We start from the raw sequence: 18,611 nt of genomic DNA on the forward strand, positions 1-18,611 counted from the left end.
ATACCTGCTTTATGGCAGTTACTGTTATCACAAAGAATAACGGGAGTCCACTGGTAATTGGACTGGTAGGTGTATCAATCATAAGCTGGATTAAAAAACAGAGAAGGCAGAGTATATTTTATATTGTACACATCACACTATTAACATCTAGAATCTCATAATTATTGGGAAATCTGAAAACATTATACAAAACATGTATCATGGTCCAGATGAAAAAATAACATGAGAGAGAGACTACGCAGTGAGTGTAGTTTAGTTCACAGTTTCACAAGTTCACTTTGATGGCTTTTATATGGGGTTAGTAGAATACCTAAATCTATTGCATACCCACAAATACTGCTAGGGTGGACTCAGTCCCTGCTTTCTTAACACAGAGTACTTAAGGTCTTCCTTGGTATTTGCCTTGGAGGGGAGCTATAGCTGCTCAGAATCTCAGTTCACATTTCTTTGCCCATCCTGAGAAACGCTGTAAAGTCTGTCAGTTTTTACCCTGGGATCCAGCATAAACTCACCACTTAGGGAGAGAGAACAAGAAATGGGACTAGGGAAAGGGTTTCTTTCTACAAGTGATTTTGTTACACCTAGCGGAGCCAGAAGGGTACAACTTGCAAAATGCTGCTGCAATTATCTAAATCATACAACTGAGGTTTCAATAAACTGCTGGAAAAGAAATATTTGTAGTAATTATATTTGGTTATTTAGAACATGGGTCTAACGATTTATTAATATTCCTTTACTCTGGGTAGGCCAATTAAATTTGTTCTACTCCACACACAAGCTGAATTCCTTATCTTAGCTAGTAATTTCACAAATGCATGTTACATGGACATAGTAAGTATAAATTTCTCATTTTTCCAACTAAACCAAGATGAAGTTCTATTGATGAAAAAAAATCAGAAGTTCCTTTTCTGTTCATGAAGCAAAGCAATTAAAAAAAAAGTTTCCTCAAGCTTTACAGTGACTACTTCACAAGTTTTTTTCTTTTGAAAGCCCAGGTTCTATGGAGAGAAAAGTTCAGAGTTTATACAAAAATTCAATGCCACACTGGAAGACACTGCCAAGGTATTATCAGAAAAGAATAACCTCTTTAAAAGAAAATGACACTTATTTTAAATCCTGATTTATACTCAAGTTTCATAAGCTGTTCTCTTGATATTTTGACATTAGGAAAAAAAGCACAATGTGAAAATCAAGAAACTGTCAAACAGCTTATAATGAACATAGATTTAGCTTAAGAAAATAGTCTCCTGCAGAAAAATCAATAGTCACGGGGATTCTTAAAAATTACAATTAAAAACATTTTTAAATAAAAGTAAAATTTAAATTAAAAAAAAGAAAAGCCAAAGAAAGATTTACTTTGTACAAAGATGGTTCCATAGGCAGAAATGTGCCAAAAACATGTGCTGTATATTAAAAGCCAAAATATTTATGTCCGAGGCAGAACATCTGAAAGGATGATGTTATTTTCTTGGCTTTGATTATGATTATCAGCACCATAGCAATCAGTGATAAAACAAAATACAATTAATCTTAAAATTCACTGGCTATTTTTCAGACATCTTGATGCTGTTTAAATCATTGTATTCAGTGAATACAATGGGGAAGCTCTGCAAAAAAAAAAAAATGGTCCCACAGTCAAATGATTTAGAATGCAATATAACTTTTCCCTGAAGATATATTTTTAGAACCCATGTCTATAAACTTAACAATTTATGAAGTGATAAAGCTTACCTGAACCAAAAATATAATAAGAAAATAAAAGTTTGCCACTCTTCTGAATTGTTCAAATAAATTTTTTGGAACAAAATTCCACACAGTATACTAAAAAAAAAAAAAGGAAAAAAAAAAGAAAAAAAAAGATCAATAAGTTAATATTTTAAAATAATATATACTATATACATATAATAACAAGAAAAGTAGTATCAGATTTACTAAGCCCTTAGACAAATTCATGTAACTCTCAATGCTACAAAAACTATCTGGTTTTTAGAGTTTCAGGGCTTTTATTCTATTTTTTTTCTGTCTTTTACTATTTATTGGCAATTTTAGTATAATTTTTAAAAATGAGATAAACTGGAACCCATCAATTTTGCTATTAAATTCTTAGTTTTTTAGAAGTTGGAGATGGCAGATCTAAAATAATATTTTAATAACTGATTTTGGTTTTTGGTTACACAAGACTGAACCTAATGCTGAAGATGAATTAAGAGTTGATAGAAATGCTAACATTGGATTCAATTTATTTTAAATTTTATTAAATTTGTATTATATTTTATTTATTTTATATTTTATTTATTCAGAAACAGAGGAAATGGTATAATTATTCAGTTATTCCATTAAGCATGGGATATGGAAAAATAAACTAGAATGTGAAAAAGATTAAAAATTACTTTAGGTAAGTGATCACTGGTATAAGCATCAAGAAAATCTCATAAAGGATATGAAAATCTGTCACAATGTCAATTTTTAAAGACAGCAGAGTATAATGGTTACGAACATAGATGGTAAAGGGTTAAACTGCTGTGGCCTAAATCCTAATCCAAGGTCATTTAGTGACCTTGGACCTAATCTCTTTGTACTTCACTTTGTGCCTCTATAAAATGAGGACAATAATAACAATCATACTGTATAGGGTTGTTATAAAAATTAAACGAGCTAATATATTTATGAAGCACTTACAACAGACCCTGGCTCATATTAACTGCTGTGTGTCTGTTGTTGTATTATTCATCAGTTTATAAGCCTATAATGCTATATTATGGGGGCAGGGTAATATCGTACAAATTTTACTTGTGCCACTCACTATTCACAACACAACTTTATGCATGAAACAGGGAAACACTTCACAGCACTGTTACTTTACCCTATGTCCATTCTCTCAGTAGAATCTAAGATCCCTAGAGACACTGTTTTATTTACTGCTCTATCGCAGTTACACTAGAGCACACAGCTAGAGATCAAAACTTTAGCAGAATAGATAAATAAATAAATATGGTTGGAAAAAGAATTTTTTTTCCAGATAACTCTCCTGATGTCAGGCAATAACCATTGGTCAATTTAACTACTGACCAATAACCATTGGTCAATTCAACTATTGACCAATTACCATTGGTCAATTCAACTATTGACCAATAACCATTGGTCAATTCAACCACTGACCAATTCAAGATTTTCTCTGGTGCAATGAAAGACGGTTCTAATTTCTGAATTTTGGTACGTCAGAAATTTGCTTCTTAATCAGTTTTTTCCTTTTCTTTTTTTTTTTTTTTTTTTTTTTTTTTGGGCTGTGCTGTGTGTCTTGCAGGATCTTAGTTCCCTGACTAGGATTGAACCTGCGCCCTCGGCAGTAAGAGAGGAATCCTAACCACTGGACCGCCAGGGAATTCCCTTAATCAGTTTTTTAAGACCTCAAACATCCTTTCACATATGAACAATTTTATAAATACGGTTAGGTTCCCAGAAGAGCCCACAAAAGCCTATTTGACCAAAGGGTATATAAAGAATAGTACAATGCCTAACACCTTCCTTTCTTAGGTGAAATTATATTTTCAGTTCTAATCTGGGATACCTGAAACATATTTACCTGTGGTAGTGGTAGCACCAGTGGCTCTAGAATCTGGGATTGGGAACTATGTTCAAGGCTCTAGAGAGAAGAGAGGTAGAGACTTCCTGGAACCAGAAGAAGTCAGTGCTCAATGTGTGCATATGAGGTGGTAATTCTGGGTCAAACCATTGCCAGTTGATCTTCACTGGGGTAAAAAGGCAGTTGTCCCTACAGGGGTCATAGTATTTCCATGCAACTTCCTCAGCACCAGATCAAATGTATAAAACTTTATAGGAATTAACTTGACGTTCTATGTTTACATCAATCTATATAATAGTGACAATATATTTTATCTTTCAGAATCTTGAAAAGAGCAACTATATAAGTTGGTAATAAAGTAAATTAATTGGTTTCAGGATGCTCTCTTTGGCTAGCTCAGTAATACAATGGAAAAAGTGAGAATAAATAAAAACTTCTTAAGAAAGCTAGCTTACAAATGTTAGGAATTATTGTTTTCGGGTTTTCTGAAATACAAACATTAATAGATTGAATGAGTCTAAATTCTGCATTTGTCCTGTCACACATAGAGGAGGCACTCTAGAAGAATAATATTAAGACACATGAAAAAACTTCTAAGAAAAATAATTCATTATGCTTTAAAATTGTTTTAATTATTACGTAATAAGTCAAGAAAAATGAACTAGAAGTATACCTTCTCTATAGCTATGTATACAACTTTATCATTGACTTTTTTTCCTCCTAAGGTCTGACATTAGTAAGAAAACAAAAACATGGTTATAAAATTAAACCTTCTGCAAGGAAATTTTTTTTTTTAACGTCTTTACTGGAGTATAATTGCTTTACAATAGTGTGTTAGTTTCTGCTGTATAACAAAGTGAATCAGCTATACATATACATGTATCCCCATATCCCCTCCCTCTTGTGTCTCCCTCCCAGCCTCCCTATCCCACCCCTCTAGATGGACACAAAGCATAGAGCTGATCTCCATGTGCTATGCGGCTCCTTCCCATTAGTTATCTATTTTACATTTGGTAGAGTATATATGTCCATGCCACTCTCTCACTTCGTCCCAGCTTACCCTTCCCCCTCCCCGTGTCCACAAGTCCATTCTCTACGTCTGCGTCTTTATTCCTGTCCTGTCCCTAGGTTCTTCAGAACCACTTTTTTTTTTTTAGATTCCGTATATATGTGTTAGCATACGGTATTTGTTTTTCTCTTTCTGACTTACTTCACTCTGTATGACAGACTCTAGGTCCATCCACCTCACTACAAATAACTCAATTTCGTTTCTTTTTATGGCTGAGTAATATTCCACTGTATATATGTGCCACATCTTCTTTACCCATTCATCTGTCAGTGGACACTTAGGTTGCTTCCATGTCCTGGCTATTGTAAACAGAGCTGCAATGAACACTGTGGTACAAGACTCTTTTTGAATTATGGTTTTCTCAGGGTATATTGCAAGGAAATTTAAATTTAAGATAAGGAAGTTACTATAGCAAATTAAAGACATATCATGCATCTACAATGTGTAAGACACACTATAAGAGGAACAAAGAGAAGAAGTTTAATTTAAATAGAGGAGATTAAGAACAATATATCAATAGCTATATTCAAAGATAAAGTAAAAGAAGGAATAGACAAAGAATTCAATGGGAAGGCAATTCAAGAATTAGAAAGAAAAATTTAATGAAGGAGGTCACATTTGACACAGGCGTTAAGAGAGGAACACTCAGCAGGCTGAAAATAGGGGGCAAACATTTCAGGAAGGAAAGACAGAATGAACAAAGGCAGCGAGGAGGGAAGTTGATCGTGGCTTTGTGGTATAGAAGATATACAGTCTGAAAGGAGTTTAGGGAAATAATAGGGGAGTAGAAAGGTAGTAAAAAGGGAACAGTGAGAAGCCAGCCTCATTGTGGTCAGGAAAAAAAAAGACACTGTCTATATAAATATCTACATTCTTGAAATTGTGGTCAAAAACATGAAATATACATTCTCTGCAAAAACATATAATCTACTTTTAAAAAACTGCAGTTATCAATACAAAATCATAGCAAAGGCACAGTGGTAGGGAAGTTCAACATGAATTCATGGAATAGCAGGTAATCTGGTTTGGAAGTTTAAAAAAGTGGTAGTGGAATAATAAGGAAGTAATAAGGGAATAATGAGAAAGTCTCCAAGTGTGTGAAAAAAGGGCAATGTTTATTTAAATATCTACATTTTTGAAACTGTGGTCAAAAACATTAAACTTCATACTGCTGCATATGAAAAGTCATAAAGATAGTTAATCTCAGAAGTTCTCCAGGACACTCAGCTTCCAGTATTGGCAGACTGTGAACTCCTAGCAGATAAGAATTATGAAAACTAGATTAAAACAAACTATTAAAATTCTGGAACATGTCCAAAATATAGACAGAAACTGGAAGAGAGTTTAATTTCAAAAAAATTACAAATGGAAGGAATATGAATGATAAACTATGGCTTCTTAGTCTGGAGATAATATCCAACTCTCACAGCTATAGCAGCCAAACAGTGGGGGAAAACTACCCCCTTATCAACAAAATATCACAGAGATCTAGAGTTCAGGGCTAGAAAAGTGGCTGGAAATTGATGGGAAAATACTGATCGCGAAACCATGCAAGGAAAATTACCCAAATTCAGGACATAAACTATCCAAACCTAGGCTGACAGTTAAACTATGCACTAAAAAGGAAATGAACTAATGAAACTGATACTTGCAACAAGGATGAATCTCAAGAGTACTGTGTTAAGTGAAAAGAAGTCAGACACAAAAGACTCCTACTGTATGATTGTATTTATATGATATTCTGGAAAAGACAAAACTATAGTTAAAGAAGGCAGATCAGCTGCTAGTGCTAAAGGTGAGGAGGAGGGGGACTGGTTACTAACTTTCTGGAGTGACAAATATATTCTGTATCTTGATGACAGCGGTCACATGTTACACATTTGTCAAAACTTATCAAATTATACACTTAAAATTAGTGAATTTTATTGTATATAAATTATACCCAGTGTTTTAAAAATTTTTTTCAAGAAGGACTTTTATTTCTTGCATCACTTACTAAGAACTGTATCATTAATCTAAAGCTCCTCTATTACCCTAGATTCTGATATTTCCCCTTCCTGCCCTCTGCTTTAGAACCACTGTCCAAAATGAGATGTCAGTAATGCGTGTGTTGCATTTGTAAATAATGTAAAGCCTGGAAAAAAGGAACAGGGAAAAGGAACCATTGGCCTAAAACAACATCTTCAAGAAAAATGAGATCAGGATTAGAGAGAAAATATCAGTCGCCCTGGAAGAGCGGGAAGGAGCAATACAAAGATGCTTCTTAAGGTGGTCTATTAAGCAATAGCTATGCTCAGAGAGAACCTTACCCTCAGTTTCTGACTCACATCCTCTATAACTGCACTGTCCAATAAGGTGCCACTAGTCACATGTGGCTACTGACAATTAAAAAAAATTAAAAGTAAATTAAAAGTTAAGTTCCTCAGTTACATTACCACATTTCAAGGCCTGAACAGCCCTATGTGGCTAATGGCTATCATATTAGACAGCATGGAAAACATTTCCATCATGAGAGAAGAGTCTATCAGATAGTCTATTTTGAAATTGAAGATTATAGAATAATGCTAAGACATCTTAAAAATGCCATAGGAAAAAATGAACCAAGGAAAAATATGTAAAAGTGAAGTGGTTCCTTGGTACTATAAAATGTTTATAGAAGAATGATAAAACTGGAGGAAGTCAGGCTTTAAAGTCACACAGAACTGAGTTCAAACTCCGATCTCATCCCTGGGTAAATTACTTCCCTGCACTTCAATTGAAAAAACTGATATAAAATGAGTATAACAACACTTTGTTAAAGCTATCTTAAAGTTGTTTTAAGAATTAAATAATATGAGAAGTACCTAATACAGTGTCTGGCACATGGTATAAATATTAGCGCCTTAGTTTAATTGCAACTAAGGGTAATTTTGGGCATACTGGCCACCTGATATTAGCAACCAGAAACTTTTTATTTTACAGTTCACAATTTTTGTTAAGATAAATCTACCAACCACCATTTCCTTGAATTTTTAAGGCTATAAATACAAACAAATCACCTTTTAAAACAAAATAGTACATAACCCACAGTTTTAGTAATAAAAGTGTTAGCTCTTACCTTAGATGAAATGATCCGGTTATCTATAAATTTCTGAGGTGTGTAAAGGCCATACTGAGGAAACCTGTTGGCTATGTAAATAGTTCTTGTGTCACTTTGATGTGGTGGGTCAAAACCCTAAGGCCAAGCAAAAGAAAAATAATGGACAACAAGGTTAGTTGTTATGATTCTTTACTGCTGGTTCTATTTAACTGACCATATTACACATATTATTACTGGCCTTGAACTGCATATAGGCTCAATCTATTTAATTATCAGAAGAGTTAAGCCATATATTTTTTTCTTTCAAAGTAAACAGGTACATTTTCTTCAGATATAAACTAACTAGGTAATAACCTCTGGTAATGAAAAATAGTCCATACTCTGTCAGAAATGCTACCACAAGAAGACCTACAGAAGCACTTGAAGACAAGGCTTCTTTCCTTCCCTTTCATTCCTGGGGTTCCTTGCTTTTCTCTTAGGATAGATTCCTAGCCAGTGATATGGAAGTCCTGTGTAGCTAAGGCCTAGTCAGCACCTACCACATGTAAGGACAAAGGCTTACATTTTATTTTACACGCAGATCAACTCGGTTTCAAAGGGCTTTGTTCCCAGAGGACATAAAATGTATTGGATAGCCCAGATTCATTCCATACAAGCATTTCTTTGCGCTAGTTACATTATCAATCTACTCCCTGAAATATGGATATATGCTATAATTCTGGCCTCAAATTTAGAAGACCCTCAATTAAGGTACATTTAGGAATGATCTCTAGTGGAAAAGTTTGCCCTGGTGACAAGAATACTGATACTTTATTCCTACAGCATTGTACTCTTTTCCAGAGTGGCAAGTGAATCTTTAAGACTCCTTTGATAGATACCGGCATCCCTGTAAAATTTCCACTAAGCAGAGACACACACAAATAGTGGAAATTCCCATATTACCTAGAGGGATGTTTTGTTTAGCACATCAGAATATTAGAAGTGCTATATATGGGTTTCAACTGCTGTTATTCATGGTTTTAAACAATTTATTTTGTGATCTTAGAAACAGCTAGTACAGAACTGTGCAAATTAAATATATTTGTATACTCCATTAAAAATGAAGTTTTATTTTATTTGTTTATGCTACTTAAAGTGATGACCACATTTTGTTGATGTGCCATTATGTATCCGATTTCAAAATCAGTTTAAGGATAAAATGTGGCACACATGTTTATTTTCCTCATAAATTTTCTCTTAAACATTTCACAACTGTGCCCTGTCATAACTCATGGGAGAAAGAGGGCAGGTTCCAAAATCAGAGTCAAAACTCACTGCTCTATCTGGAATATCATAATCATTTAAAAGATATATACCATTTATTCAATCAATAACTATTTACTGAGTTTAAGCACTATGTTAAGCCATGAAGGATTATGTGATTTGTTACATACTCGAGCATATCATAACATGCTCCAACTCAATAAATAAATGAATGAACAAACAGTTTGAATGCTACTGCTGTAGTCTATGGATGTGTTTTTCAAAGATGGTCCACAGAAGTTTGCCTGTAACATTCATAAAATAACAAAAGGAACACACAGGTAACGGAAGCATTAGACTCCATGAAGCATATTTATTCTGTATCCACTCTGTAACCATGTTAACATAACACTAAGTCATACCCCATGCATATAAACTTCTGAGACAAAGAAAAATAAAGTAAACTTGAGGGTTTGAAAGAGTATACAAATCTTTAAGAAGGTGTCAAGACAACTGAGACTGAGAACCACTGATATAAAATTTTATTTTATTTTTTGCTAAATCCCACCAAGATTATTACTATGTACATCTAAAGTTAAGAAACAAAAAACAGGGACTTCCCTGGTAGTCCAGAGGCAAAGAATCCGCCTTACAATCCAGGGGACATGGGTTCACTCCCTGGTCAGGGAACTAACATGCCTCATGTTGCAGGGCAACTAAGCCCATGTGCCACAACTACTGAGCTTGCGTGCCTCAACTAGAGAGCCTGTGTGCCGCAAACTACAGAGCCCACGCGCGCTGGAACCCGCATGCCACAACTACAGAGCCCACATACCTTGGAGCCTGTGCGCCACAACCAGAGAAGAAAAAACCCTGCATGGCACAACTAAAGAGAAGCCCGCGCTGCAACGAAGAGCCTGTGCGCCACAATGAAAGATCCAACGCAGCCAAAAATAAATAAAATAATAAATCTCTAAAACAGAAAGAAACAAAACAATTGCCCTCCCCCAAAATATACTGATGTTTACATTATAACCTCTCATTCATTACTAGAATTAATATACTATATACATAAATGCGTGCACTTTACAGGAAGCAAATGCTCATCATTCTCCATCCCTCTCTCCTGGATGAACCAGTGACCACATACTAAAGTTTTGGAACTCCTGAGATTTCTACAATTATTTCAAGGAGATATTTTGAGATGTTCCAAGAATAAAATCAGTTTTAAGTTAAACTGAATTTTAAATTCAGCATCGCCATATTCCAAGAAATCATAATTTAAAATAAGATAATACCAAAAGGAGAATAATGATAGTATGTTTTTCCTTATTCCCGAAGATGCTATAACATCCACTTAAGCATTTTGAGTTGTTTTTCCAGTGATTAATTAAAATGACCTTATCCAATCATGTTATAATCAATGGCATGTATATACATGTGGGTGTGTGTATTTTTTTACACACACAAAATAGTTAAATTTTATATTTGTGACTGCAGTATAAGTACAGCTAAGTGTCTCTCATGGAAATTAAAGCTATAACTTCAGTTCATTAGCATCAACTTCTTTGCCACAAATTCAAGTAGCCATGAACTAAAAAGAACAAAACTGTCCAAAAATGAGAAAAGTGACTTAGGGCAGGTCTGTGAATCTCTGAAATTGTACGCAAATTTGCATATCTGTGCATTAAAAATTTTTTTTTTAAATTTTGGCCATGCCACACGGCTTGTGGGATCTCAGTTCCCTGACCAGGGACCGGACCTGGGTCACAGCAGTGAAAGCGCCAAATCCTAACCACTAGACCACCAGGGAACTCCCATACATGCATTTTGCTGATGACAGAATAGTTTTCCTCAGATTTTGATGACATAAAGAAAGTTAGAACCACTTATCTAAGGTCTTGCTTTTATAATCAGTTCCCCACCTCAATATTCCATATTTTAAAAATGACACAGAGAATTGTTGCTTCAATAACACCTCTACTTTGTTTAACAGGAATCAAAACAAACAGAGTTTATCAAAATTAATTGTATAACTATACCATAAATGTGAAGTTCAAGTATAGTTTCATGCTATTTCTAACAAGCATTATCAGCAATTCTATGCTACTGTACAATCCGAACTCCCTAATCACTAGGCTACGGCTACACATCAGGGTTCAGAAACCTCTGGTATGTATTACACTTTCAGCCCAGACTACCCATTCACACCCTGAACCCCTGGATAGCTTGCTCCTTTCTTCTATGGTTTCATCTTGTCCTGGATAAAGGAACTGAGATACATTAATGCTATTCTAGCCACCCTGGTTTTATTTTTATTTTTTAACATTTATTTATTTGGCTGTACCAGGTCTTAGCTGCAGCACGCAAGGATCTTTAGTTGCGGCATGAGAACTCTTAGCTGCGGCATGTGGGATCTAGTTATCTGACTGAGATTAAACCTGGGCCCCCTGCATTGGGAGCACAGAGTCTTAGCCACTGGACCACCAGGGAAGTCCCCACCCTGATTTTATTTTAATGCCTGCTAAAAAGTACAGCTGACCCTTGAACAACTCCAGGGTTAGAGAAGTCGACCCTCCACACAGTCAAAAATCTGAGTATAACTTCAGAGTTGGCCCTCTGCATCCTCAGATTCAGCCCTATAGTACTGTTGTATTTACTACTGAGAAATCCACATATAGGGGGACCTGCACAGTTCAACCCAATGTTGTTCAAGGGTCAACTGTATAGGCTTTTGGAAGCACACAAATTTAAACTATTTAAAAATAACAACTCTCATTAACTCTAAAAAAGTATGAAATTAAAAACCTCTTTTCTGTCTGGATTTATGAGCATATGTAAAAACCACAGGTACTTTTAAAAAAAGTGGATCAGGGCTTCCCTGGTGGCGCAGTGGTTGGGAGTCTGCCGGCCAATGCGGGGGACACGGGTTCTGCCCTGGTCTGGGAGGATCTCACATGCCGCGGAGCAACTAGGCCCATGCAGGACAGCTGCTGGGCGTGTGCTCTGGAGCCCACGAGCCACAACTACTGAAGCCCGCGTGCCTGGAGCCCATGCCCCGCAGCAAGAGAAGTCACCGCAATGAGAGGACTGTGCGCCATGGTGGGGAATTGGCCCCCCGCTCACTGCAACTAGAGAAAGCCCAAGCGCAGCAACGAAGACCCAATGCAGCCAAAAATAAATAAATAAAATAAATTAAAAAAAAAAAAGTGGATGAGCATTTAAGGTGGAAAAAAAATCCCATGATGGCATTCAAGGAAAGAACTGAAAACACATGGGACTGATTTGAAAAAGACTCCTTTTGTAACAGTAAACTGATGAAACCTAGGGAAGCCAAACCAGAAAACAGCTTATAATTTTTAGATGTTGGTTTCTGGCACAAAGCAGTACTTAGAAATAACTCATAACATTTTATATTTTCATACCAAATATACCAGCCTCTGTACTATTCTTAAAATCCCAAAGATTTTATGAAAAATACGAGCATTACAAATAAGAGCTAAGAAGAAACTAAAACTACAGTCCTTTAATTAAATATTGTCACACTTCTTTAACATAAGAAAACATTTTTAGAGTTCAGTGATTAAATTTGTACATTTAATCATTCCTATGTGTGATCTACTTCCTCCATAATAGAAAGAAAAAAGCTACAAAACAAACCAAAAACCATGAAAAACAACATAAAAAGAAGCATTCAAAACTGCAATGGCACTGTCATTAAAATAAATGAACAGAAGCTTTATTTCAGTCACACACTTTCTATGACACAAAGTGATTTTTGTTGGCTATGTGTTCCAATGTACACAGTACTTCTGGGGAAGAATGATTTAACGTATTTTACCAAATCTACAAACTTAATTGTGAATTACTGTTTCCTGGATATAGACTTTGAATAAAATACATCTATACGAAGGTATTATAAGGACAAGATAATTTTACACTGTTAAGAGACCAAAGCAAGGTGAGAGGGAATAACTTAAAATGTCCATGATCTAAACACAATTTAATTTTAACTTTTTGTATCATGTTACATAATTTTCATTTTAGGATTTAAGGTAGTTTGCCATCTAACAGACCAGTCTGGGCTTCCAAGAACTCTGGCTTACTGCAGAGGTGGAACTGGCTTTCCAGTTACAGGCTTCAAAATTTAGAGTGATCTTTGACTCCAAACATCTTAAAGCATCTGCAAATACTTTACTACAGGATGTTCATCTCTTATAGGAAGCTCATCTCTTATATTACCTCCCAAACTTGATTTCCCACTCCAACATACACCTCTAGCAGCCCCTGTGGAAATAATATGGTGACCCCTCAAAAAAGTAAACACAGAATAACTGTATGATCCAACAATTCCACTTCTGTGTATAAACTCAAAAGAAATGAAAGCAGAGACTTGAACAGATATTTGTAAACCCATGTGCATGGCAGCATTATTCACAATAGCCAAAAGGTGGAAGCAACCCAAGTGTCCATTGACAGATGAATGGATAAACAAAATGTGGTGTGTACAATGGGATATTATTCAGCCTTAAAAAGGAAGGAGATTTTGACACATGCTATAACATGGATGAACACTAAAGACATTATGCCAAGTGAAATGTAGCCTGTGACAAAAGGACGAGATTTTAAATCTATTCCTCTTATATAAGGAATAAGAGTTGACAAATTCGTACTTTGCCAGGCATTTATTCAAGGGGGGCTGGAGAGGGGAGAGGAACAGGGCATTAGTGTTTAATGGGTATAAAGTTTCAGTCTGGAAAGATCAAACAGTTCAGGAGACAGATGGTGGTGATTGATGGCTGCATAACAGTGTGACTGTACTTAATGCCACTGAACTGTATATTTAGAAATGGTTAAAATGGCAAATTTTATCTTAAGTATATCTTACTAGAATTAAAAATATGTCAATTTCACCCATTTGGGACTTTACCATGGATTTTCTGGATTACAAGAATCCTATTTGGCCATAATTCAACTGTGACAGTAAATGTCTCTTATTTGCTAGACTGGTGATTTGAAATCACAGAGACATTTACGATAAAAATAAATGTGTGAGGTAGTTTTAGTTTAGATCAAATTTAAAATCATAGATTTCACTAAGGGAGAATTTAAGGTTTCTGTCACCAAGGACCCTAAATTGATTTTTTTGGTTTACCTATCCAGTTGAACACCGGCTGGATAAGGAATGAAACTAGTAACTCTTCTACCTGTGGTATCCAGATTGGAGACAGAAGAGTAAAATGGAATTTCTACTAAGGTTTCCCAAACATTTTTAAGCCTTCTCCCTCTCCACTCACAATCATAAACAACAACGGCAACGAAGATGGCTTCCTACGTCCTCCTCAGTATATCAGAAGCAATGGGGTTACAGTTCTGAGGCCAGAGACAAATATCCTTTACACAGAAAACACATCCCTTACAAAATATCTTCAAAGTGTAATATTTTAAAATATATATCAATCACAAAGACACACGCACAAAATTCTAAACAATAACATTAAAAAGTATATTGAAATCAACTATACGTCAATTAAAAATAAATAAAAATTAAAAAATAATAAATTGGCGAACAGTATATTGAAGACAAAGAATAGAGACAAAAATTGACACAAAAGGTAGAAAGAAGTAGGGTGGAAGGAAGATACACAATTGTCCTGTTAATTTTATATATAGGAAACTTGTTTTCAGGAATGCCTGAACCAACAAACTGGAACCAAATAAATAGCAGCAGCGGCAATAACAAAACCCAACAATCTTGTACCTACTACCAGTCTCACTTTCCACAACCTAGACATCCTACCTTTCATCCTGCCATAATTATAAACATTTTAAATGTTTCTCAAAATTGGTAACACTCTTGCTCTTATGTTGAATGAAATTGTATGCTGTTCCTGTTACCAGATAGCTACAATTGAATACCAAGCATTAATATTTAGCAAATCAACCAAAATAATACTATCACTGAAATACTATTTCTGAATGACCATATAGTTTGCTTTACAGGCTTTTCTACTCACCTATGTTTTCTGATCTTGCTTAATTGTGTTTCCCTATTCTCATTGAGAGAAATTATATGTTATGGTTCTCAATTAGAGCTAAGAGATTACATGCCTCAAAGTTAAAACTCCTTTTGGGGAATGAGCCTAAGGAAAGGAAGGAAGACTTCTAGAAACCATTTTCAGAAATGAGGTTGGTACTGATTTTCACAATGATTTGAGAGGTGGGGATGTCTAGTGGCATTTAGTAGGTGGGTGAATGGGTGGGGCAGAGATATTAGACATTCTTCAATGAACATAAGAGTCCTGACAACAAGGAAATGTCCTGTGAACCAGACAACTTTCAAATGCCCTGCCTAATATTCACATTCGTAAAAATCTCTTTAGAAAAATATGAACCTCCTCTTTAAAAACAAACACAAAATGCTTTGCATGGATTTGTGAGTTTTTCAGCAATGCAACTACCATGTAAAATGAAGGAAGATAACATTTTGTCAGAACTTCCTAGAGTTTTCAGTTTCAGAAAACTGCATCACCAATGGAAATGTCACTTGTATGTGAGTCACCAATACACTACACTTTCAGCAGTCTGCACTAGTAGCCATGAAGTCACACTGATTACAGCATTTTATTATTCACTACCTTTAGTGTAGTTACGGTTGAGTACTTACATACTGAAACAGATATTATTTAATATAAATGTATTTATTTTTCCTTCATACTAGTTTCCTCCATAACTAGGGTTATAATGTTGATTTTTTAAAAAAAATCAAGTTATATATGTAGCAGGTTATATATTTAAATTTTATTTCAAGATAAAAATGGAAAGAACATTTATGAAATATCTGTTAGAAATAGGGGGCACTGGGCCCAACAGGATTGAAAACTATGTACTTTTATGGCCAAAATCTAACCAATATTACAAGTACTATCTTGGGTTTATAATAGAATCCCCTCAAGTTAGAAGCTGCTGCTTATACGATGAGCAGAATATCAGTATTCAAACTAGGAAACTACAACAAATATTTCCAAGTACATATTTAAACAGGCTTAGGTGTTACGGAGAAAAATTCTAAACAATAACAACATAAAAATATATTGAAGTCAGAGAATAGAGACAATGAGTGAATCCTATTTAGTTAAGAAAAGAACTAAAACAAAAGGTAGAAAAAAGTAAGGTGGAAGGAAGATACACAATTGTTTTACTAATTTTATACGCTGGGAACCTGAGAAACATGCTTCAGAAGAAAGTAAAACATGTCTATATAAGATTAAAAAAAAAAAGAACTTAGCAAATCCTAAACTATTGCTATGAAAATTTGATAAATTTTAAGCATGGAAATGATTATTCAGCAACACTGGGTCAAACTGACATAATTCTGAAAATGTATTTTTAAAAAAACACAAAAGAATATGTTCGCATATTTTCAGTTCTTTTGGCAAACAATTCATTTACCCTGTATAATGACTATTAAAATTCTACTGCTGATCTGCAAATTCTTGCCTTTTGGTATTTTCCGGCACGTAATGAAAAAAATTTACTTTAACAACCAATCAAAGAGTATTTACTGAGTACTTAACTAGGTGCTTTTCAATGCACTAAGGACCACTGATGATAAAAAGGAATACGTGACTTAGTCCTTGCCCACTTGGAGCTGATGAAACCGTAGTATTTTAGGCCCTACAATTTATTACTTAGATATCACCTAATTTCCTATTTCCTCTCACATATTTAAGATCAAACTAGAATTATTTTCTGGTTTGAATATGGTACACCCAGCATGGATATCTACTAAGCAACTTTATGTAGAGTTTAGGAGAGAGGGTTGGACTTGAGATTGGAGGCCAGCAAGCATAATGATGGTGGTTAACGTCAAAGATATGTATGAGACTGCCTGTTAAGAGAGTACAGAGGAAGAGAATAAGGGTAGGAGATGGAATTCTGAGGGCTATCATTTAAGATACATGTGGGAAAAAAGGAATAAGCAAAAAGGAAAAAAGATCATCAGAGCAGAAGAAAAACAAGAAGAGTAGTATGGAAGAAACCTGGGAAGAAGTTGCAAAAAGGAATTATTTCATATGCTGCAAAGGAAGATAAGAACTGAAAAAAAGACAACTGAATTTAACAATTCGTAAATCATCAGTGGCTTCTGCCAACGCAGTCTGAGTACAGTTAAAAGGGCTACAGTGGATTAATGACTGGGGATGGAGAGGAGGGTGGGGAAGTGGGGATAGCGGTTAACAACTGAAAAGCTGGATCAAGCGAAACATTTTTAGTAAAAGCAAATCATAAGCTTATTTTTATGTTGGAAATGAAGAATCTGGTAAAGAGGAAGAAAAAGTTATGGGAAGGAAAAATCACTGAAGGATCAAGGAAAAAGAAGAGAAAACAATCAAGAGCCAAGGTGTAAAGCATTAACTGTGGAAATGGACAGGATCTCTAATTCGGAATGGAATTTAAAAATTTGAACATGAAAAATGAAGAAAGCTGAAATCATATACTATTAAATTTTCTATTTTGGTAATTTTAAGAAATACCTTTATGATGAGTTGATACAGTCATCAACTGAGTAACTAAGTTCAGTTACTCAGTGTTTACAGACTTCCTATCTTCCTATGGCTTTTTGTATACACTCACATCTAATGGAAACTGACTGCCGCCACAAATCAGATCACCAATTCTTCCCTATAAGATTCAATTAACTCTAAACTTCACATTCACTTTTTTAAAAAATTACTAATAGATATTTCTTTTATAACAAAAAAAACATAATTAGGAAACTTGGAGACACTAATTATTAATGGTCATCACACTGATTTCTGATAACCAAAGGCAATGGTTCACAGAGTTTTGGATTTCAGAGAACAGTAAAAAAAATTTTAACTGGAAAACTAACATAACTTTGCCAACTTCTAATTCTTCTAAGCAAGAATATTAATAAAAAAGAAAGTAAGGAAAACAACCTAAGACTTAGATCTTCTCATAAGTCTGAGAAACTATCACAGCCCAGTGGAGCCTAAGAACACATGAAGACTAAATGTAACGTGTTATCCCAGATGAGGTTTTTTTTTTGCAATACGCGGGCCTCTCACTGTTGTGGCCTCTCCCGTTGTGGAGCACAGGCTCCGGACGCGCAGGCTCAGCGGCCATGGCTCACGGGCCCAGCCGCTCCGCGGCATGTGGGATCCTCCCGGACCGGGGCACGAACCCGCGTCCCCTGTCGCGGCAGGCGGACTCTCAACCACTGCGCCACCAGGGAAGCCCCATCCCAGATGAGATTTTGAACCAGAAAAAGAATACTAGTGAAAACCACAATGAGATATTACCTCACACCCGTTAGAATGGCTATTATCAAAAAGACAAGAAATAACAAGTGTTGGTGAGGATGTAAACTGGTACAACCACTATGGAAAACAGTACAGAGGTTCCTCAAAAAATTAAAAATAGAACTACCATATGATCCAGCAATTCCACTTCTGGGTATTTATCTGAAGAAAATGAAAAACACTAATCTGAAAGATATATGCACTCCATGTTCACTGTGGCATTATTTACAATAGCCAAGGTATGGGAAAAAACTGAATGTCTATCAACAAATGAGTGGATAAAGAAAATGTGGTGTGTATATATATATATATATA

The 18,611-nt window shown here is 35.2% G+C and overlaps 1 protein-coding gene across 6 annotated transcripts in view; it reads right to left on the reverse strand.

Annotated features, from left to right (window-relative positions):
* The window catches only part of ATP11B (ATPase phospholipid transporting 11B (putative)), a 149,315-nt gene that overhangs the window by 118,309 nt on the left and 12,395 nt on the right, over nucleotides 1-18,611 (reverse strand). For 5 of the 6 annotated variants that reach the window (XR_016393062.1, XR_016393061.1, XM_089910787.1 and 2 more), the window contains exons 2-4: nucleotides 7,750-7,866; nucleotides 1,732-1,821; nucleotides 5-85 (exon numbers count right to left, since the gene is read on the reverse strand). Coding sequence is in view for 4 of the 6 variants with exons in the window: in XM_089910787.1 (XP_089766913.1) it covers nucleotides 5-85; nucleotides 1,732-1,821; nucleotides 7,750-7,866 (288 nt within the window). In the remaining 2 variants the exon portion in view is untranslated. Of the gene's footprint in view, nucleotides 1-4; nucleotides 86-1,731; nucleotides 1,822-3,583; nucleotides 3,773-7,749; nucleotides 7,867-18,611 lie in introns of all 6 variants that reach the window. The other variant, XM_089910788.1, reaches the window with a different exon arrangement.

The sequence above is a fragment of the Delphinapterus leucas genome, chromosome 4, assembly GCF_059928025.1.
Source record: "Delphinapterus leucas isolate spDelLeu-1000000601 "Yukka" chromosome 4, BTC_Dleu_Yukka2, whole genome shotgun sequence".
Classification (NCBI taxonomy): Eukaryota; Metazoa; Chordata; class Mammalia; order Artiodactyla; family Monodontidae; genus Delphinapterus; species Delphinapterus leucas.